The sequence below is a fragment of the Heptranchias perlo genome, unplaced genomic scaffold (genome assembly GCF_035084215.1).
Source record: "Heptranchias perlo isolate sHepPer1 unplaced genomic scaffold, sHepPer1.hap1 HAP1_SCAFFOLD_490, whole genome shotgun sequence".
Taxonomy (NCBI): domain Eukaryota; kingdom Metazoa; phylum Chordata; class Chondrichthyes; order Hexanchiformes; family Hexanchidae; genus Heptranchias; species Heptranchias perlo.
The window spans coordinates 100,532-122,864 of record NW_027139506.1 but is presented as its reverse complement, the minus strand read 5'-3'; the positions used below and the strand labels follow the sequence as shown (position 1 = coordinate 122,864).

The window sequence follows — 22,333 nt, the reverse complement described above, 5'->3', positions numbered from 1 at the left end:
AGTATTGGATCCAAAGAGGAGGCATATAAAATTGCCAGAAAAAGCGGCAAGCCTAAGGATTGGTAACAGTTCAGAATTCAGCAAAGGAGGACAAAGAGATTGATTAAGAGGGGAAAAATCGAGTATGAGAGTAAACTAGCAGGAAACATAAAAACTGACTGTAAAAGCTTCTATAAATATGTCAAGAGAAAAAGATTGGTGAAGACAAATGTAGGTCCCGTACAGTCAGAAATGGGGGAAATTATAATGGGGAACAAAGAAATGGCAGAACAATTAAACACATACTTTGGTTCTGTCTTCACAAAGGAGGACACAAATAACCTCCCAGAAATGTTAGGGAACCAAGGATCGAGTGAGGGAGGAACTGAAAGAAACCAGTATTAGTAAAAAAAATAGTGCTCGGGAAATTAATGGGGCTAAAGGCTGACAAATCGCCAGGGCCTGATAATCTACATCCCAGGAAGTGGCCCTTGAAATAGTGGATGCATTGGTGATCATCTTCCAAAATTCTATAGATTCTGGAACAGTTCCTACAGATTGAAGGGTGGCAAATGTAACCCCACTATTTAAAAAAGGAGGCAGACAAAAAACAGGGAACTACGGACCAGTTAGCCTAACATCAGTAGTGGGGAAAATACTAGTCTATTATAAAATATGTGATAACAGAACACTTGGAGGGCATTAACAGGATTGGACAAAGTCAGCATGGGTTTATGAAAGGGAAATCATGCTTAACAAATCTACTGGAGTTTTTTGAGGATGTAACGAGTAGAATAGATAGGGGAGAACCAGTGGATGTGGTGTACTTGGATTTTCAGAAAGCTTTTGATAAGGTCCCACACAAGAGGTTAGTGTGCAAAATTAAAGCAGATGGGATTGGGGGGAATGTACTGGCATGGATTGAGAATTGGTTGATGGACAGGAAACAGAGAGTAGGAATAAACGGGTCTTTTTCCGGGTGGCAGGCAGTGACTAGTGGGTACCGCAGGGATCAGTGCTTGGGCCCCAGCTATTCACAATATATATCAATGATTTGGATGAGGGAACTAAATGTAACATTTCCAAGTTTGCAGACGACACAAAGCTGGGGTGGAATGTGAGCTGTGAGGAGGATGCAAAGAGGCTCCAATGTGATTTAGACAAGTTGGGTGAGTGGGCAAGAACATGGCAGATGCAATATAGTGTGGATAAATGTGAGGTTATCCACTTTGGTTGTAAAAACTGAATGGTGATAGATTGGGAAAAGGGGAGGTGCAACGAGACCTGGGTGTCCTTGTACCCCAGACGCTGAAAGCGAGCATTCAGGTGCAGCAAGCAGTTAGGAAGGCGAATGGTATGTTGGCCTTCATTGAAACAGGATTTGAGTACAGGAGTGGGATGTCTTACTGCAGTTATACAGGGCCTTCGTGAGACCACATCTGGAGTATTGTGTGCAGTTTTGGTCTCCTTATCTGAGGAAGGATGTCCTTGCCATGGAGGGAGTGCAACGAAGGTTTACCAGACTGATTCCTGGGATGGCAGGGAGAGCCAGCATTGATTTGTGAAAGGCAGGTCATGCCTGACAAATCTGATTGAATTTTTTGAAGAGGTGACTAAAGTAGTGGTCAGGGGAATGTCAATGGATGTTATTTATATGGACTTCCAGAAGGCATTTGATAAGGTCCCACATAAGAGACTGTTAGCTAAGATAGAAGCCCATGGAATCGAGGGAAAAGTACGGACTTGGTTAGGAAATTGGTTGAGCGAAAGGCAACAAGAGAGTAGGGATAATGGGTAAGTATTCACATTGGCAGGATGTGATTAGTGGAGTCCCGCAGGGATCTGCCTCGGGGCCTCAATTATTCACAATATTTATTAACGACTTAGATGAAGGCATAGAAAGTCTCATATCTAAGTTTGCAGATGACACAAAGATTGGTGGCATTGTAAGCAGTGTAGATGAAAACATAAAATTACAAAGGGATATTGATAGATTAGGTGAATGGGCAAAACTGTGGCAAATGGAATTCAATGTAGACAAATGTGAGGTCATCCACTTTGGATCAAAAAAGAATAGAACAGGGTACTTTCTAAATGGTAAAAAGTTAAAAACAGTGGATGTCCAAAGGGACTTAGGGGTTCAGTTACATAGATCATTGAAGTGTCATGAACAGGTGCAGAAAATAATCAATAAGGCTAATGGAATGCTGGCCTTTATATCAAGAGGACTGGAGTACAAGGGGGCAGAGGTTATGCTGCAACAAAAGAAAACCCTGGTTAGACCACATCTGGAGTACTGTGAGCAGTTCTGGGCACCGCACCTTCGGAAGGACATATTGGCCTTGGAGGGAGTGCAGCGTAGGTTTACTAGAATGATACCTGGACTTCAAGGGTTAAGTTACGAGGAGAGATTACACAAATTGGGGTTGTATTCTCTAGAGTTTCGAAGGTCAAGGAGTGATCTGATCAAAGTTTGAGATATTAAGGGGAATGGATAAGGTGGATAGAGAGAAACTATTTCCGCTGGTTGGGGATTCAAGGAGTAGGGGGCACAGTCTAAAAATTAGAGCCAGACCTTTCAGGAGTGAGATTAGAAAACATTTCTACACACAAAGGGTGGTAGAAGTTTGGAACTCTCTTCCGCAAACGGCAATTGATACCAGCTCAATTGCTAAACTTAAATCTGAGATAGATAGCTTTTTGGCAACCAAAGGTATTAAGGGATATGGGCCAAAGGCAGGTATATGGAGTTAGATCACAGATCAGCCATGATCTTATCAAATGGCGGAGCAGGCACGAGGGGCTGAATGGCCTACTCCTCTTCCTATGTTCCTATGACTGACCTATGAGGAGAGATGGGGTCGACTAGGCCTATATTCGCTCGAGTTTAGAAGAATGAGAGGCAATCTGATCGAAACATCTAAAATTCTAACAGGACTAGGCAGACCAGATACAGGGAGGATGTTCCTGATGGTTGGGGAGTCCAGAACCAGGGGTCGCAGTCTCAGGATACGGGGTATGCCATTTAGAACCGAGATGAGGAGAAATTTCTTCACTCAGAGAGTGGTGAACCTGTGGAATTTTCTACCACAGAAGGCAGTGGAGGCCAAGTCATTAGATGTATTGAAGAAGGAGATAGATATATTTCTTAATGCTAAAGGGATCAAGGGATATGGGGAAAAAGCGGGAACAGGGTACTGAGTTAGACGATCAGCCATGATCATTTTGAATGGCTGAATGGCCGACTCTTGCTCCTATTTTCTATGTTTCTATGTTTACTGCTAGTTATTTTTTGTCAGTCAGATTTGCTCCCTCCCCTTTCTCTTACAGTCTGTCTGAGAGAACAGGGTGGGCACTGGGAGGGGTGTGAGAGTGACCCAGGGTGACTGCCCCTCACCCACACTCAGCCCCTCCTGGTGAGGGCATTGTGGAGCTCAGTAATTCACAGTGTGGGCACCTGTGAGAACTGGCACTCCATGGCATAGGGCTGTAGAGCAGAGCATGTTGGAGCCCTGTGTAACACTGGGGTATTCTGCCATCTGACCATCAGGGAGAGGACCATCACCGGTGGGGGGAGTGAGGGACACCCACGGGGGGTGACTCAGGGGCTGGGGGGAGAAACTGTTTCTCACAACAAGAGGGAATTGGTGTTTGAGAAATGCTGGTGTGACTGAGTCTGTCTCCCTTTCCCCTCGGCTGATTCCTGGAAATGGAGGAACTGAGTCCGTGTGAAAATGCAGCACACGGTGTGTCAGTGTGAAAAGAAGCCGGTGTGTGTGGTCACTCAGTTTATACAGGGCAGGGAGCGCCTCTTTACTGAGAGCCACAGAAGGGAATATTTCTGCTCAGGGCCCAGACACTGAGAATCCCCCAAACCACTTTCTATCCACACCCAGTGGGGTCACTCCTGGAACGGAATCATTTCCCCTTTAAATTCCAGTTTGAATCCCTTTTGAAAACTTTCCAATTGCCTTTACAGGAAGAATTGGAGAGAGAAATCGAGAGGCTTCGGGGAGTCCAGCAGAATTGTTCCAGCAAACAGCGAGACTTGGAGAGATCAGAAGCTGAAATGAAGGTAGGGAAAAGTGGGACTGGATTTACTCTGGAATCTGCAACTAATTCAGGAAAAACTCTGGGAAATTCCTCCCCAGCTCCCTTTTAAAGGGTGGGAGTGACTCCAAACCCCCCACATGTTCAGGGAGTCTGTTCCAGAGATCAAGGACTCTGGCGTCTAACCTAACTCTGTGCCTATGGATTTTATACACAGACCCTCTGGTCCTACCATCCCGATCCATCTCAATACCTCACCCAACCAGTGAGTCAATAATCCCTCCATCATTTTAAAAACCTCAATCCTGTCCCTCTCGGCCTGCCTTTCTCTAAATGACCCTCCCTCTTGGAGACGATCCTCAGAATTAAATCCATCAGACTACGTGTCATTCTGGCCACCGTCCTCTCCAGAGTCTTGATCTCCTTCACCAGGTGTGGGCACCAAAACTGGACCCATCACTCCAGGTGTGGATGGACCAGGTGGCAGTGCCATACACAGTCTAAATACAGTGCTCTTTCTTTTAAACTCAAGGCTCAAGGCAACACTCGTTAAACTCTGCTTTCTCTCCCAGTAGACACCCCCCACTGCTTGTCTATCTTTAACGGGTGATCGAGTAGTGATCGAAACAAACTGTCCCGTCCCTGGAAAGTGCCGTGTGCTCAGGGTAAGAGCTGTGTGGAAGGGCCGTTTGTAATGAGAGTTGGTTTGGGTTTCAGACACGAATCAATGAGCTGAAAGGAAAGCTATCGAAGAGCTACTCTGACTGGAGGAGACAGCTGGAAGAAGATGAAGAATACGCACTGAAACTGATCGATGAGGAGGGGCTCCGAGCTCTCTCACAGATTAGAAGCTGTTCTGAAGCATTAAACAAGAGGATGGAACAGATGACATTAATAGATGGAGAATACCAGAGTCTGGAACAGAGGGACCCTCTCTCCTTTATTCAGGTACATCTTCAATATAAACAGGGTCATGTCTGGGGAATGGGGCGTTTCTGTGAGGCTGGTGAGAGGGCTGAATTGTTTGAAGATTGTTGGTGGGGCCCAGCAATGGTGCTGCCCCCTCAGCCCTGCCCGAGGAGTGTTGGTGCTGCCCCCTCAGCCCTGCCCCGGGAGTGTTGGTGCTGCCCCCTCAGCCCTGCCCCAGGAGTGTTGGTGCTGCCCCCTCAGCCCTGCCCCAGGAGTGTTGGTGCTGCCCCCTCAGCCCTGCCCCAGGAGTGTTGGTGCTGCCCCCTCAGCCCTGCCCCAGGAGTGTTGGTGCTGCCCCCTCAGCCCTGCCCCAGGAGTGTTGGTGCTGCCCCCTCAGCCCTGCCCCAGGAGTGTTGGTGCTGCCCCCTCAGCCCTGCCCCAGGAGTGTTGGTGCTGCCCCCTCAGCCCTGCCCCAGGAGTGTTGGTGCTGCCCCCTCAGCCCTGCCCCAGGAGTGTTGGTGCTGCCCCCTCAGCCCTGCCCCAGGAGTGTTGGTGCTGCCCCCTCAGCCCTGCCCCAGGAGTGTTGGTGCTGCCCCCTCAGCCCTGCCCCAGGAGTGTTGGTGCTGCCCCAGGATGGAGTGCAGTGAAATGTTGGATTATTCCCCATTCCTGTGACTGGCCCCACCTACTGTTATACACTGAACTCTTTACTCTCAATCCCAAATTCACGGTTTGGTTTCATTGGGTTTTGATTTGTTTGTTGTTTTAACAATTGAATAGTGATAATGGGGCAGTTCAATTATCCGAATATCGACTGGGGGAAAAACAGAGTAAAGGGCAAAGAGGGGGAGGAATTCCTCAAATGTGTTCAGGAGAACTTTCTTCAATATGTTTCCAGTCCAATGAGGAAGGAAGCAGTGCTGGATCTAGTTCTGGGGAATGAAGTGGGGCAAGTGGAGCACATTTCAGTGAGGGAGCGTTTGGGAAACAGTGATCACAATATCATTAGGTTTAGAAAGTAATGGAAGAGGACAAGAAACAATCAAACGTGAAAATACACAACTGGAGGAGGGCTAATTTCTGTGAGTTGAAAAGGGATCTGGCCCAGGTGGGTTGGAAACAAAGGTTGGCAGGTAAAACAGTAAATGAGCAATGGGAGGCCTTCAAAGAGGAGATAGTTCGGCTACAGACTAGAGACATTTCTGTGAGGGGGAAAGGAAGGGCATCCAGAGCTAGAGCTCCTTGGATGATTGAAGAAATAGAGATTAAAATGAAACATAAAAAGGAGGCTTATGATAAATGTCAGGTTCATAATAGACAGCAATCACAGTAGAGAATCAAACAGAATACAGAGAGTGCAGAGGAGAACTGAAAAAGGAAATGAAAGGGGCAAAGATAATGTATGAGAAAAGATTAGCGGGTAACATAAAGTCTTTTAGAGACTTACAAAGTGTAAAAGGGTGGTTAAAGGAAAGGTGGGGCCGATGAAGGACCATAAAACTCCACAGGAAAAGTGATCCAACCGTGGCTTTCTAGAGAAGTTAAGGATGGTATTAGATTAGAAGAAGAGGCTTACAATGTTACCAAAAAGAGCAGTAAGCCCGAGGATTTGGAGGGTTTTAGAAATCAACAAGGGATGACCAAGAAATTGATGCAGAGGGAGAAAATTGAATATGAAAGTAAACTAGCAAGAAATATAAAAACAGATTGTAAGAGCTTCTACAGGTGTGTAACAAGGAAGAGATTAGTTAAAGTAAACATGGGTCACTTAGAGGCAGAGACAGGAGAAATTATAATGGGGATTAAGGAAATGGCAGAGACGTTAAATTAATATTTTGTATCTGTCCTCACAGTTGAAGAGACAAAAACATACCAGAAATAGTGGGGAACCAAGGGTCTAATGAGAGTGAGGAACTTAAAGTAATTATGATTAGTAAAGAAAAAGTACTGGAGAAATTAATGGGACTAAAAGCTGATGAATCCCCTGGACCTGATGGCCTACATCGTAGGGTTTTGAAAGAGGTGACTGCAGAGATAGTGGATGCATTGGTTTTGATCTTCCAGAATTCCCTAGATTCTGGAACGGTACCTGTTGATTGGAAGGTGGCAAATGTAACCCCGTATTCAAGATAGAAGAGAGAGAGAAAACAGGGACCTATAGGCCAGTTAGCCTGACATCAGTGGTAGAGAAAATCCTAGAATCTATTATTAAGGACGTAGTAACAGGGCACTTAGAAAATCGTAATATGATTAGGCAGAGTCAGCACGGTTTTTGAAAGGGAACTTGTGTTTGACAAATCTATTAGAGCTTTTAATGGGTGTAACTAGCAGGGTAGATATGGGGGAACTGGTAGATGTAGTATATTTGGATTTTCAAAAGGCATTTGATAAGGTGCCACAGAAGATTAGGGCTCATGTGATTGGGGGTAATATATTAGCATGGATTGAGGATTGCTTGACGGACAGAAAACAGAGAGTAGGAATAAACGGGTCATTTTCGGGCTGACAGGTTATAACTAGTGGGGTGCCACTAGGATCAGTGCTTGGGCCTCAGCTGTTTACAATCTATATCAATGATTAGATTAGTGGACCGAGTGTAATGTATACAAGTTTGCTGACAATACAAAGATCGGTGGGAAAGTAAGCTGTGAGGAGGATGCAAAGAGGCTGCAAATGGATATAGACAGGTTAAGTGAATGGGCGAGACGGTGGCAGGTGGAGTATAATGTGGGGAAATGTGAAATTATCCACTTTGGCAGGAAGAATAGGAAAGCAGAATATTTTTTAAAAGGTGAGAGACTAATTATGTACAGTTTTGGTCTCCGTACCAAAGGAAGGTTACAGTTGTTCAACAAAGGTTCACCAGATTGATTCCTGGGGTCAGAGGGTTGTCTTATGAGGAGCGATTGAGTAGAATGAGTTTATAGTCAGTGGATTTTAGAAGAATGAGAGATGATCTCATTGAAACATATAAGATTCTGAGAGGCTCGACAGGGTAGATGCTGAGAGTCTAGAACTAGAGGGCATAGTCTCAAGATAAGGAGAAATTAGCCTATTTAGGACCAAGATGAGGTAAAATTTCTTCACTAAGTGTTGTGAATCTTTGGAATTCTCTACCCCTGAGGGCTGTGGATGCTCAGTCATTGAACATATTCAAGGATGAGATGGATAGATTTTTGGACTCTCGGGGAATCAAGGGATATGGGGATCGGGCGGGAAAGTGGAGTTGAGGTCGAAGATCAGCCATGATCTTATTGAATGGCGGAGCAGGTTCGAGGGGCCGAATGGCCTACTCCTGTTCCTGTTTCTTATGTTCTTAAAAAGGAAATCTTCTTGTGGAGGCAGAGGGAATGACTGAGGTACTAAATGAATACTTTGCATTGGTCTTCAGTAAAGAAGAGGATGCTGCCAATCTTCCAGTAAAGGACGAGGGGGTAGAGAAACTGGAGAGGATTAAAATAGATAAAGAGGAAGTACTAAAAGGGTTGGCAGCGCTCAAAGTAGAAAAGTCACCCGGTCCGGGTGGGATGCATCCGAGTTTGCTGAGGGAAGTAAGGGTGGAAATAGTGGAGGCTCTGGCCACAATATTTCAATCCTCCTTGGATATGGGAATGTTGCCAGAGGACTGGAGGATTGCAAATGTTACACCTCTGTTCAAAAAAGGGGAGAGGGATAAACCCGGCAACTACAGGCCAATCAGCCTAACGTCGATGGTGGTGAAATTTCAAGAGACAATAATCTGAGACAAAATTAATTGTCACTTGGAAGAAAATGGGATAATAAACAACAGACAACACAGATTTATTAAAGGCAAATCGTGTCGGACTAACTTGATTGAATTCTTCGATGAAAACTTGTGAGCAAAATTGAAGCCCATGGGATTAAAGGGACAGTGGCAGCGTGGACACGAAATATGCTCAGAGACAGAAAGCAGAGAGTAGTGGTGAACGGTTGTTTTTCAGACTGGAGGGAAGTTTACAGTGGTGTTCCCCAGGGGTCAGTATTAGGACCATTGCTCTTTTTGATATATATTAATGACCTGGACTTGGGTGCAGAGGGTATAATTTCAAAGTTTGCAGATGACACGAAACTCGGAAATGTAGTAAACGATGTGAAGGATAGTAACAGACTTCAGGAGGACAGAGACAGACTGGTGAAATGGGCAGAAACATGGCAGATGCAATTTAATGCAAAGAAGTGTGAAGTGATGTATTTTGGTGGGAAGAATGAGGTGAGGCAAAATAAACTAAATGGTACAATTTTAAAGAGGGTGCAGGAACAGAGAGACCGGGGGGTGTACGTACACAAATCTTTCAAGGTGACAGGACAAGGTGAGAAGGCTGTTTAAAAAAAGTACCCAGGATCCTTGGCTTTATAAACAGTGGCATAGATTACAAAAGCAAAGAAGTTATTCTAAACCTTTATAAATCACTGGTCAGGCCCCAGCTGGAGTATTGTGTCCAATTCTGGGCACCGCACTTTAGGAAGGATGTCAAGGCCTTTGAGAGGGTGCAGAGGAGATTTACTGGAATGGGACCAGGGATGAGGGACTTCAGTTATGTGGAGAGACTGAAGAAACTGGGATTGTTCTCCTTCGAGCAGAGAAGGTTAACAGGAGATTTAACAGAGGTGTTCAAAATCATGAAGGGTTTTGATAGAGTAAATAGGGAGAAACTGTTTCCAGTGGCAGAAGGTTGGCCTTTACTTCTAGGGGGATGGAGTATCAAAGCAGGGGAGTCATGCTACAACTGTACAGGGTGCTGGTGAGACCACACCTGGAGTACTGCGTACAGTTCTGGTGCCCTTATTTAAGGAAAGACATATTTGCATTGGAGGCAGTTCAGAGAAGGTTCACTAGTTTGATTCCAGGTATGGAAGGTTTGTCCTATGAGGAAAGATTGAACAGGTTGGGTCTGTACTCATTGGAGTTTCGAAGAATGAGAGGAGATCTTATTGAAACACACAAGATTCTGAGGAGACTCGATAAGGTAGATGCTGAGAGGATGTTACCCCTCATGGGGGAATCTAAAACTAGGGGGCTTGGTCTCAGAATAAGGGGTCGCCCGTTTAAGACGGAAATGAGGAGGAATTTCTTCTCCCAGAGGGTCGTGAATCTTTGGAATTCTTTACCCCAAAAAGCTGTGGAGGCTGAGTCATTGAATACATTCAAGGCTGAGTTGGACAAATTTTGATCAGCAAGGGAGTCAAAGGATATGGGGAAAGGGCGGGAAAGTGGAGTTGAGGTAAAAATCAGATCAGCCATGATCTCATTAAATGGCGGAGCAGGTTCAAGGGGCCGAATGGCCGACTCCTGCTCCTATCTCTTATGGTCTTATAAAGTTCTGTATTTAAGATGATCGGAAAAGAATCAGGTGAGAAGAGGAGAATTCTTTTTACACAGCGAGTTGTTATGATCTGGAATGTGCTGCCTGAAAGGGCGGTGGAAGCAGATTCAATAATAACTTTCAAAAGGGAATTGGATAAATACTTGGGGTAAAATTTACAGGGCTATGGGGAAAGAGCGGGGGAGTCAGGCTAATTTGATAGCTCTACCAAAGAGCCAGCACAGACACGATGGGCTGAATGGCCTCTTTCTGTGCTATATCATACTATGATTCTATTATTTAAAAATAATGAGAGATCTGATGAAGGTTGTGCAGTTGATGTTGTGTATATGGACTTTCAGAAGACATATGATAAATCATAGAATCATCGATTCGTAGAAAGGTTACAGCACGGAAGGAGGCCATTCAGCCCATCGAGCCCACGCCGGCTCGATGCAAGAGCAATCCAGCGAGTAACACTCCCCCACCCTTTCCCTGTAGCCCTGCAATATTTTCCTTTCAAGTAGTTATCCAGTTCCCTTTTGAAGGCCATGATTGAATCTGCCTCCACCACCCCCTCGGGCAGTGCATTCCAGATCAGAACCACTCGATGTGTAAAAAAGTTTTTCCTCATGTCACCTTTGGTTCTTTTGCCAATCACCTTAAATCTATGTCCTCTGGTTCTTGACCCTTCCGCCAATGGGAACAGTTTCTCTCTATTTACTCTGTCTGGACCCTTCATGATTTTGAATACCTCTATCAAATCTCCTCGCAACCATCTCTGTTCCAAGGGGAACAACCCCAGCTTCTCCAGTCTATCCACGTAACTAAAGCCCCTCATCCCTGGAATCATTCTAGTAAATCTCTTCTGCACCCTCTCTAAGGCCTTCACATCTTTCCTAAAGAGTGGTGCCCAGAACTGGACACAATACTCCAGTGTTTTAGAAAGGGTCATCATGACTTCCATACTTTTGTGCTCTGTGCCTCTATTTGTAAAGCCCAGGATCCCGTATGCTTTTTCAAACCACTTTCTCAACCTGCCCTGCCACCTTCAATGATTTGTGCACATAAACCCCCAGATCTCTCTTCCTGTAACCCTTTAGAGTTGTGCCCTCTAGTTTATATTGCCTCTCCTCGTTCTTCCTACCAAAATGCATCACTTCGCATTTTTCTGCAGCCCACATAAAAGACTTATTAGCAAAATTAATGCCCATGGGATTAAAGGGACAGTGGCAGCGTGGATACAAAATTGGCTCAGGGACAGAAAGCAGAGAGTAGTGGTGAACGGTTGTTTTTCAGATTGGAAGGAAGTTTACAGTGGTGTTCCCCAGGGGTCAGTATTAGGACCACTGCTCTTTTTGATATATATTAATGACCTGGACTTGGGTATATGGAACATAATTTCAATGTTTGTGGCTGACACAAAGCTTGGAAATGTAGTAAACAGTGAGGAGGATAGTAACAGACTTCAGGAGGACATGGACAGACTGGTGAAATGGGCGGACACATGGCAGATGCAATTTAACACAGAGAAGTGTGAAGTGATGCATTTTGGAAGGAAAAATGAGGAGAGGCAATATAAACTAAATGGTCCAATTTTAAAGGGGGTGCAGGAACAGAGAGATCTGGGGAATCATCAACAGAAATCTTTGAAGGTGATCAGGACAATTTGATCAAGCTGTTAAAAAAAAGAATACGAGATCCTGGGCTTTATAAACAGGCTTGGAGTACAAAAGCAAGGAAGTTATTCTAAACCTTTATAAATCACATGGTTAGGTCCCAGCTGGAGTATTGTGTCGAATTCTGCGCACCGCACTTTAGGAAGGATGTGAAGGCCTTATAGAGGGTGCAGAGGAGATTTACTGGAATGGGACCAGGGATGAGGGACTTTAGTTATGTGGAGAGACTGGAGAAACTGGGATTGTTCTCCTTAGAGCAGAGAAGGTTAAGGGGAGATTTAATAGAGGTGTTCAAATCATGAAGGGTTTCGATACAGTAAATAAGGAGAAACTGTTACCACTGGCAGGAGGGTCGGTAACCAGAGGACACAGATTTAAGGTAATTGGTAGAAGCACCAGAGGCAGCATGAGGAGAATTGTATTTACAGAATGAGTTGTTCTGATCTGGAATGCGCTGCCTGAAAGGGCGGTGGAAGCAGATTCAATAATAACTTTCAAAAGGGAATTGGATAAATACTTGAAGGGGAAAAATTTGCAGGCCTATGGGGAAAGAGCAGGGGGAGTGGGACTAATTGGATAGCTCTTTCAAAGAGCCGGCACAGGCACAATGGGCCGAATGGCCTCCTCCTGTGCAGTATGATTCTATGATTCTATTGACTGATTTGATCTCCTCTCTTTATTCACAGAACTCGAAGCAGCTCCTTTCCAGGTAAGTTCCTCTCAGTCATACAGTACCTGCTGCTGATAGGGAACCTTCACCTGTATCTGGGAGAAGAGTGAAAGTAGAATCACCGCTTGGAAACCTCCCCAGATCAGGGGCTTTCAAATGGGGTGAATATTGAGTGATGTTTAACTGTGGTTTGAGGGGTTCTTGGCTCAGGCAGCCTGTGGGAAATGGGAGTGAGATGGGCTGTTCCATCGGTGTGTCGAGCTTCTCAGGAACCTGTTAGACAGGAATTGAGAGTGAGAGAAACCTGCAGTGACCTGTATCTAACCGAGGCTTCCTAAAGGCTCCATGTGTGTCAGTGACAGCTTTATTCCATTGGGTCAGTAAGTGCTGTGTGATTGGCTTGTTCTATCAACCAGCCCATGGAGAAATGAGGAGAGGGGCAGGCCCCAGTGTCAGAGTGACAGTAAAATGTCTTGTGATTGGCTCATTCTATCCACTAACAGAGAAATGAGTGTGTGCTGAAATGTCCCAGTAATGTCAGTGTGACTGGACACTCTGTGAGGGAATCCCACCGATCCCAGGTCCCTGGGAGGCTGTTCCTTCTCCTCTCCTCACTTCACATGATCGTAGTGAGTGTGTTCCTGCAGAGAGGGGGGAGCACAGACTGGAGACCCTCGGGATAATAATAATAATTAATAATAGAAAGATAAGGGCTCCAGTACAGAGAAACTGGACTGAACACAGACGGCTTTGAAAATCACAAACTGAGCTGAAGTGACAGCAAACCAGGATCCCACTGCTCGTGTGGAGATCAGTGTGAATGCAGGGAGACTGCAAATCCCGGGATTCTGCCTTTCTCAGGATGGGTTGCTGCGGGGTGTCAGTACGAGCATTAGAAGGGGTGCAGGTTGTTGCACTGATCACTCGTTCCCCTTTGGGTTTCTGATCTGAAATGTCCCCACTGATAAAAACATTCTCTCCTCTTTCATTACAGAGTGACTGAGACTCAGAGAGTCACAGACCCAGATGTTCCAGCGCTCACCCTGAACCTGTCCAATATATCTGAACTTATCCAGAAGAGGCTGAATGGATCGGAAAAGTACCACTCAGACATATTGGGAATGATAAGGAAAAACGTGCAGCTTTTCTCCAATTCTGGGCACCACACTTTAGGAGAGATGTCAAGGTTAAGAATTTCAAGAGGTGAGGAGGCACTTAGATTAAAGCCCTCAGGTTAGAGATGATTGCTGTTGGCTGGGCTTGTCTGAGACATGAAGAAACTGTTATTGAATCATTAAAATAAGATTTCCAAAGGGATTACGATCAATATACTGATTGGACTGAAAGAGGAGGAAGGCGGTGTGCACTGAGGACATCTGAATGGAGAAGTGGGGAAGTTATGTTAAACTTGTATCAAACCTTGGTTAGACCACACTTGGAGCACTGTGCACAGTTCTGGTCTCCATATACCTTGGTTAGACCTCACTTGGAGCACTGTGCACAGTTCTGGTCTCCATATACCTTGGTTAGACCTCACTTGGAGCACTGTGCACAGTTCCGGTCTTCATATATCTTGGTTGGACCTCACTTGGAGCACTGTGCACAGTTCTGGTCTCCATATACCTTGGTTAGACCACACTTGGAGCACTGTGCACAGTTCCGGTCTCCACATCACAGGAAGGATGTAATTGCACTGGAGAGAGTACAGAGGAGATTTACAAGGATGTTGCCAGGACTGGAGAATTTTCGCTCAAGGGAAAGATTGGACAGGCTGGGGTTGTTCTCTTTGGAACAGAGGAGGCTGAGGTGTACAAAATTATGAGAAGGCTTGATAGAGTGGATAGGAAGGACCTGTTTCCCTGAGCAGAGAGGTCAATAACCAGGGGACATAGATTAAACTGATTGGTAGAAGGATTAGACAGGAGCTGAGGAAAACAATTTCACCCAATGGCGATGGGGGTCTGGAACTCACTGCCTGAGAGGGTGGTAGAGGCAGAAACCCTCAACTCATTTTAAAAAGTACCAGGATGTGCACCTGAAGTGTCGTAACTACAAGTCTACGGGCCAAGTGCTGGAAAGTGGGATTACGCTGGGTGGCTCATTTTCGGTCGGCGTGGACACGATGGGCCGAATAGCCTCCTTCTGTGCCGTAACTTTTCTATGATTCTATACTGTGCACTGTTCTGGTCTCCATGTACCTTGGATAGACCACACTTGGAGTACGGTGCACAGTTCTGGTCTCCATATTAGAAAAAGGATCCAGAGGCACTGAATAATGTGCAAAAAAGATTCACAAGGATGATACCAGAACTGCGAGATTATACCCATCAGGAAAGGTTGAATAGGCTGGGGCTCTTTTCTCTCGAAAAGAGAAGGCTGAGGGGTGACCTGATAGAGGTCTTTCAGATTATGAAAGGGTTTGATAGGGTAGACGTAAGGAAGATGTTTACACTTGTGGGGAGACCAAAACTAGGGGTCATAAATATAAGATAGTCACTAATAAATCCAATAGGGAACTCAGGAGAATCTTCTTCACTGAGAAAGTGGTGAGAATGTGGAACTCGCTCCCACATGGAATAGTTGAGGTGAAGACACAGATACATTTAAGGGGAAGCTCGATAAACACATGAGGGGGAAAGGAATAGAAGGATACACTGAAAGGGTTAAATCAAGTCGGAGGGAAGAGGCTCGTGTGGAGCATAACACCAGCATGGACCAGTTGGGCCGAATGGCCTGTTTCTGTGCTGTACATTCTATGTAATGCTATTGATGTCGAGGCCTTGGAGAGGGTGCAGAGGAGATGTCCTGGAATGGTACAGGGATGAGGGACCTCAGTTATGTGGAGAGATGAGAGAAACTGGGATTGTTCTCTTTACATCGAGTTACATCAAGTCTACAGCACAGAAACAGGCCATTCGGCCCAACTGGTCCATGCCGGAGTTTATGCTCCACACGGGCCTCCCCTCTCCCTACTTCATCTCACCCAATCAGGATACCCTTCTATTCCTTTCTCCATCATGTGTTTATCGAGCTTTCCCTTCAATACATCTGTGCTATTTGCCTGAACTGCTCCTTGTGGTGGTGAGTTCCACATTCTCACCACTCTCTGGGGAAAGAGGTTTCTCCTGAATTCCCTATTGGATTTATTAGCGACTATTTTGTACTTATGACCTCTAGTTTTGGACTCCCCCACAAGTGGAAACATTTTCTCTACGTCTACCCTATCAAACCCTTTCATTATCTTAAAAACCTCGATCAGGTCGCCCCTCAGCCTTCTCTTTTCTAGAGTAAAGAATCCCAGCCTGTTCAGCCTTTCCTGATAAGTTTATCCTCTCAGTTCTGATATCATCCTTGTGAATCTTTTTTTGCACCCTCTCCAATGCCTCTATATACTATTTATAATATGGAGACCAGAACTGTTCACAATACTCCAAGTGTGGTCTAACCAAGATTCTATATAAGTTTAACATAACTTCTTTGCTTTTCAATTCTACCCATCTAGAAATGAACCCCAGTGCTTGATTTGCCTTTTTATGGCCTGATTAACCTGTGTCGCTGCTTTTAGTGATTTGTGTGTCTGTACCCCCAGATCCCTTTGCTCCTCTACCCCATTTAGACTCTTATTGAACAAGCAGTTTGTGGCCTCTTTATTCTTCCTACCAAAATGCACCACCTCACACTTATCTATATTGCAATTAATTTGCCAATTACAGCCGACTCTGTAAGTTTATTAATGTCCTCTTGTATTTTGTCACATTCTTCCTTTGTACTAACCACACCCCCCAATTTGGTGTCGTCCGCAAATTTTGAAATTGTGCTTCCGATTCCCGAATACAAATCATTAATGTAAATTGTGAACAACAGTGGTCCCAGCACCGATCCCTGTGGAACACCACTTCCCACCTTTTGCCAGTCTGAGTAACTACCCTTAATCCCTACTCTCTGTTTTCTGTTTTGTTGCCAACTTGCTCTCCATTATCTGCTCATTTATCCTGAGTGCAGAGAAGGTTAAGGGCAGATTTAATAGCGGAGTTCAAAATTTTGAGTGATTTTCATAGAGTAGAGAGGGAGAAACTGTTTCCAATGGCAGGAGGGTCGGTAACCAGAGGACACAGATTTAAGGTAAACAGCAAAAGAACCAGAGGGGAGATTTGGAGAATTTCTTTCACAGCGAGTTGTTCTGATCTGGAATGCGCTGCCTGAAAGGGCGGTGGAAGCAGATTCAATAATAACTTTCAAAAGGGAATCAGATAAATACTTGAAAAGGAAAAATTTGCAGGGCTATGTGGAAAGGGCGGGGAAGTGGGTCAAAGAGCCGGCACAGGCACGATGGGCTGAATGGCCTCCTTCTGTGCTGTAAGATTCTATGATTCTATAGGGGACTGCCAGTATAGAATCATCGAAAGGTTACAGCACGGAAGGAGGCCATTCGGCCCATCGAGTTCACGCCGGCTCTATGCAAAAGCAATCCAGCTGGTCCCGTTCCCCTGCCCTTTCCCTGTATCACTGCAGATTTTTTCCTTTCAAGTAGTTATCCAGTTCCCTTTTGAAGGCCATGATTGAATCTGCCTCCACCACCCCCTCGGGCCGTGCATTCCAGATCCTAACCACTCGCTGTGTAAAAAAGTTTTTCCTCATATCACCTTTGGTTCTTTTGCCAATCACCTTAAATCTATGTCCTCTCATTCTTGACCCTTCCGCCAATGGGAACAGTTTCTCTCTATTTACTCTGTCTCGACCCTTCATGATTTTGAATACCTCTATCAAATCTCCTCGCAACCATCTCTGTTCCAAGGAGAACAACCCCAGCTTCTCTGGCCTATCCACGTAACTAAAGTCCCTCATCCCTGTTCCTGTACCCCTTTTAGAGTTGTGCCCTCTAGTTTATATTGCCTCTCCTCATTCTTCCTACTAAAATGTATCACTTTGCATTTTTCTGCGTTAAATTTCATGCCACGTGTCCGCCCAGGCCACCTGCCTGTCTATACCTCTTGAAGTCTATCACTATCCTCCTCATTGTTTACTACCCTTCCAAGTTTTGTGTCATCTGCAAATTTTGAAATTGTCCCCTCTACACCCAAGTCATGAATATATATCAAGGAAAGTAGCTCTAAGCACTGGCACCTAATAGACCACATCATGGTCCGAGCGAGGAACCGCAAAGATGTCCGCATCACCCGCGCCATGCCTGGAGCCGACGACTGCTGGACTGACCACCGACTGATCCACTCTACCATCTCCATCAACCTGGCCCCAAACCGGCAGCGGCAGAAAAAACTCTGCCGCAGGAGACTTAATGTCGCTGGACTCAAAGACCCTGAGAAGAAAGACCAACTCAGCCGTCGCCTTACAACCAATCTGGCGACGACCAATGATCCAGAGTCGCAGAGTGCCCACAGCGTCTGGTCCGCCCTAAAAGCCACCATAGTCAGCACCTGCGAGGAGACGCTCGGTCTCTCGACCAGGAAACACCAAGACTGGTTTGACGAGAATGATCAGGAGATCCAGGATCTCTTAGACCGTAAATGAATTGGCAGCTCCACCAAAACTCGAGTGAGAGGAAACAAGCCTCCAGGCAACTGAAGGCCGAGGTGCAACAAAGAACCCGTGACCTAAAGAACAGATGGTGGGTGGAAAGAGCGCAGGAGACTCAGCAACTCGCTGACAACCACGACGTGCGCGGCTTCTTCAGCGCAATTAAAGCCATCCACGGTCCGAGTACCCAGGGACCTACCCCACTGAGAGCCAAACATGGAGAGGCGCTCATCAAAGACAGAGAGGCAGTCAACGCCCGCTGGAGAGAGCACGTCGAGGACCTCCTCAACCAAGACCCAGTCCTCGACACAAGTACCCTCGACACCGTCCCGCAACACGCGACCCGCCACCATCTCAGCACAACCCCAGCCCGCCGTGATGTCAAAAAAGCCATTCGACAGCTGAAAAACAACAATGTCCCCGGTGCTGATGGAATCCCCGCTGAAGTACGAAAACACGGTGGAGAGGCACTCTTGACACGAATACACGACCTTATCACCCTTGTCTGGAAGGAAGAGAGCATGCTGGGAGATCTCAGAGACGCCGTAATTGTGACCATCTTCAAGAAAGGAGATAGGTCCGACTGCGGAAATTACAGAGGGATTTCCCTACTGTCCACCACGGGAAAGGTCATCGCGAGAATCCTCCTCAACCGCCTCCTTCCAGTGGCCGAAGAGCTCCTCCCTGAGTCTCAATGCGGCTTCCGCCCGTCAAGAGGCACAATGGACATGATCTTTAGCGCGCGACAAATCCAGGAAAAGTGCAGGGAGCAGCATCAACCTCTGTACATGGCCTTCTTCGATCTCGCAAAGGCCTTCGACTCTGTCAACCGTGAGGAATTGTGGAGCATCCTCCTCAAATTCGGCTGCCCGCAGAAATTCGTCACCATTCTCCACCTGCTCCACGATGACATGCGAGCCGTGATCCTCACCAACGGATCCACCACAGACCCAATACGAGTGCAAACTGGGGTCAAGCAGGGCTGTGTCATCGCACCAACGCTCTTCTCCATCTTCCTCACTGCAACACTCCACCCCATCACCATGAAGCTCCCCGCCGGAGTGGAGCTAACCTACAGGACAAGCGGGAAACTGTTCAACCTTCGACACCTCCAGGCCAGAACCAAGACCACCCCAACTTCTGTCATCGAGCTGCAGTACGCAGACGATGCCAGCGTGTGCGCACACTCAGAGGCCGAGCTACAAACCATCGTCGATGCATTCACCGAGGTGTATGAGAGAATGGGACTCGGGCTAAACATCCCGAAAACAACGGTCCTCTCCCAGCCCGCTCCTGCCACACAACACTGCCCCCCGACCATCAAGATCCACGGTGAGCCTCTGGACAGTGTGGATCATTTCCCATACCTCGGGAGCCTCCTCTCGGTGCGAGCAGACATCGATGATAAAATTCAACATCGACTCCAATGCGCCAGTGACACCTGAGGAACAGAGTGTTCGAAGACCGAGACCTCAAATCCAGCACCAAACTCATGGTCTACAGAGCAGCCGTGGTCCCCGCCCTCCTGTACACATCAGAAACATGGACAATGTACAGCAGACACCTCAAATCACTGGAGAGATATCACCAACGTTGCCTCTGCAAAATCCTGCAAATCCACTGGCGGGATAGACGCACCAACGTGAGCGTTCTCTCCTAGGCTAATATCCCCAGTATCGAGGCACTGGTCACGCTCAACCAGCTGCGATGGGCGGGGCCACATTGTCCGCATGCCCGACACAAGATTCCCTAAACAAGTGCTCTACTCCGAGCTCCGCAATGGCAGGCGATCACTAGGAGGGCAGAGGAAACGCGAGACGGACACTCTCAAAGCCTCCCTAAAAAAATACAACATCCCCACTGACACGTGGGAATCGCTTGCCCTAAAACACCCAAACTTGAGAAGAAGCATCCACAAAGGTGCCAATTACCTCGAGCGTCACCGAGTGGAGCACGCGGAGGCCAAGCGTAAGCAGCAAAAAGAGCGCACAGAATCCAGAGCGTCTCACCCACCCACCTTATCAAACACTACCTGCCCCACCTGTGGCAGAGTCTGCGGCTCCAGGATTGGACTATTCAGCCACCGCAGAACCCACCCTCCCGGAGTGGAAGCAAGTCATCCTCGACCCTGAGGGACTGCCAAAGAAGAAGATTTATCAAGAAAAGTAGTGGTCCCAGCACCAACCCCTGGGGAACACCACTGTACACCAACCTCCAGTCCGAAAAACAACCGTTCACCACTACTCTCTGTTTCCTGTCACTCAGCCAATTCTGTATCCATGTTTTCACTGCCCCCTTTATTCCATGGGCCGCAATCTTTATGATAAGCCTACCGTGCGGCACTTTATCAAATGCCTTTTGGAAGTCCATATACATCACATCAACTGTATTACCCTCATCTACCCTCTCTGTTACCTCATCAAAAAGCTCTATCAGGTCAGTTAAACACGATTTGCCTTTGACAATTCCGTGCTGGCTTTCCCTATTCAATCCACACTTGACCAAGTGACTGTTAATTCTGTCCCGGATTATCGGTTCTAAAAGTTTCCCCACCACTGAGATTAAACTGACTGGCCAATAGTTGCTGGGTTTATCCTTACACCCTCTTTTGAACAAGGGTGGAACATTTGTGATTCTCCAGTCCTCTGGCACCACCCCCCGTATCTACGGATGTTTGGAAAGTTATGGCCAGTTAGCAGGTCGGGTTAGTTGTGTTCAGACAGCTGGGAACATCCCCGAACTTTAATCTCAGGTCCCTGTGTGTGTGGATCAGGAGCCTGAGATTAATCCTCAGTCGTCAGTGACACCTGCTTTAAACATTCCTCACTGGAATGGGCCAAAGCTTCACCCACCATGGGTCAGGTAGGGGCGGGGTTACACACTGTCAATCAGAGTGTCTCTTAAAGGGACACTGTCCCTCACAGGGCTGTCAGTATCTGTGCTCCGGGGAGGGGGTTGAATCAGTTCAACAGGGGCAGTCCCTGTCCTAGGGATAGTCATCGAGCAGTCGACAGGGATCAGGGGGAGTGGGAATATTCCAAGGTGTGTTTATATCACAGGGGATCACACTGTTCATAATTTCTGTTTAACCTTTTTTTTCTCGGTGATGTTTCTTCAGTCAGGGTTTAGTGCGAGGGATTCGAGGGTCGAGTTCCTGCACCTGTTCCCTCCTCGCAGCTCGGAACTGGTCCGAGTCTGAGACCCAGGGCCAGAGGGAGTGTTGGTGAATTCAGAGTGAACAGGGAGCAACAGTTTCATGTACAGAAGGAACATCAGATTCATCTCAATTCACCACTGAATTCTCACTGCTGTGTGGAAACTAATGGAGACTTTAATGAGAGCTGTGAGCAGGATGGAACAGTAACAGGAGGGAGAGATCCCAGGGCACACTCCTGTATTCAGGATGGAACAGTACATAGGAACATAGGAACAGGAGTAGGCCATTCAGCCCCTCGTGCCTGCTCCGCCATTTGATAAGATCATGGCTGGTCTGTGATCTAACTCCATATACCTGCCTTTGGCCCATATCCCTTAATACCTTTGGTTGCCAAAAAGCTATCTATCTCAGATTTAAATTTAGCAATTGAGCTAGTATCAATTGCCGTTTGCGGAAGAGAGTTCCAAACTTCAACCACCCTTTGTGTGCAGAGATGTTTTCTAATCTCGCTCCTGAAAAGTCTGGCTCTAATTTTTAGACTGTGCCCCCAACTCCTGGAATCCCCAACCAGCGGAAACAGTTTCTCTCTATCCACCCTATCTGTTCCCCTTAATATCTTATAAACTTCGATCAGATCACCTCTTAACCTTCGAAACTCCAGAGAATACAACCCCAATTTGTGTAATCTCTCCTCGTAACTTAAACCTTGCAGTCTGGGTATCATTCTAGTAAACCCACGCTGCACTCCCTCCAAGGCCAATATGTCCTTCCGAAGGTGCGGTGCCCAGAACTGCTCACAGTACTCCAGGTGCGGTCAAACCAGGGTTTTGTATAGCTGCAGCATAACTTCTGCCCCCTTGTACTCTCGTCCTCTAGATATAAAGGCCAGCATTCCATTAGCCTTCTTAATTATTTTCTGCACCTGTTCAGGACACTTCAATGATCTATGTCCCTGAACCCCGAAGTCCCTTTGGACATCCACTGTTTTTAACTTTTTACCATTTAGAAAGTACCCTGTTCTATCCTTTTT

The 22,333-nt window shown here is 46.5% G+C and overlaps 1 protein-coding gene across 1 annotated transcript in view; it reads left to right on the top strand.

Moving 5' to 3' along the window:
- LOC137313922 (E3 ubiquitin/ISG15 ligase TRIM25-like) overlaps positions 1 to 22,333 on the top strand; it is a 29,998-nt gene that overhangs the window by 2,030 nt on the left and 5,635 nt on the right. Inside the window, exons 2-5 of the mRNA XM_067979643.1 lie at positions 3,959 to 4,054; positions 4,747 to 4,977; positions 12,628 to 12,650; positions 13,606 to 13,814. Of these exons, the coding sequence (XP_067835744.1) occupies positions 3,959 to 4,054; positions 4,747 to 4,977; positions 12,628 to 12,650; positions 13,606 to 13,814 (559 nt within the window). The remainder of the gene's footprint in view (positions 1 to 3,958; positions 4,055 to 4,746; positions 4,978 to 12,627; positions 12,651 to 13,605; positions 13,815 to 22,333) is intronic.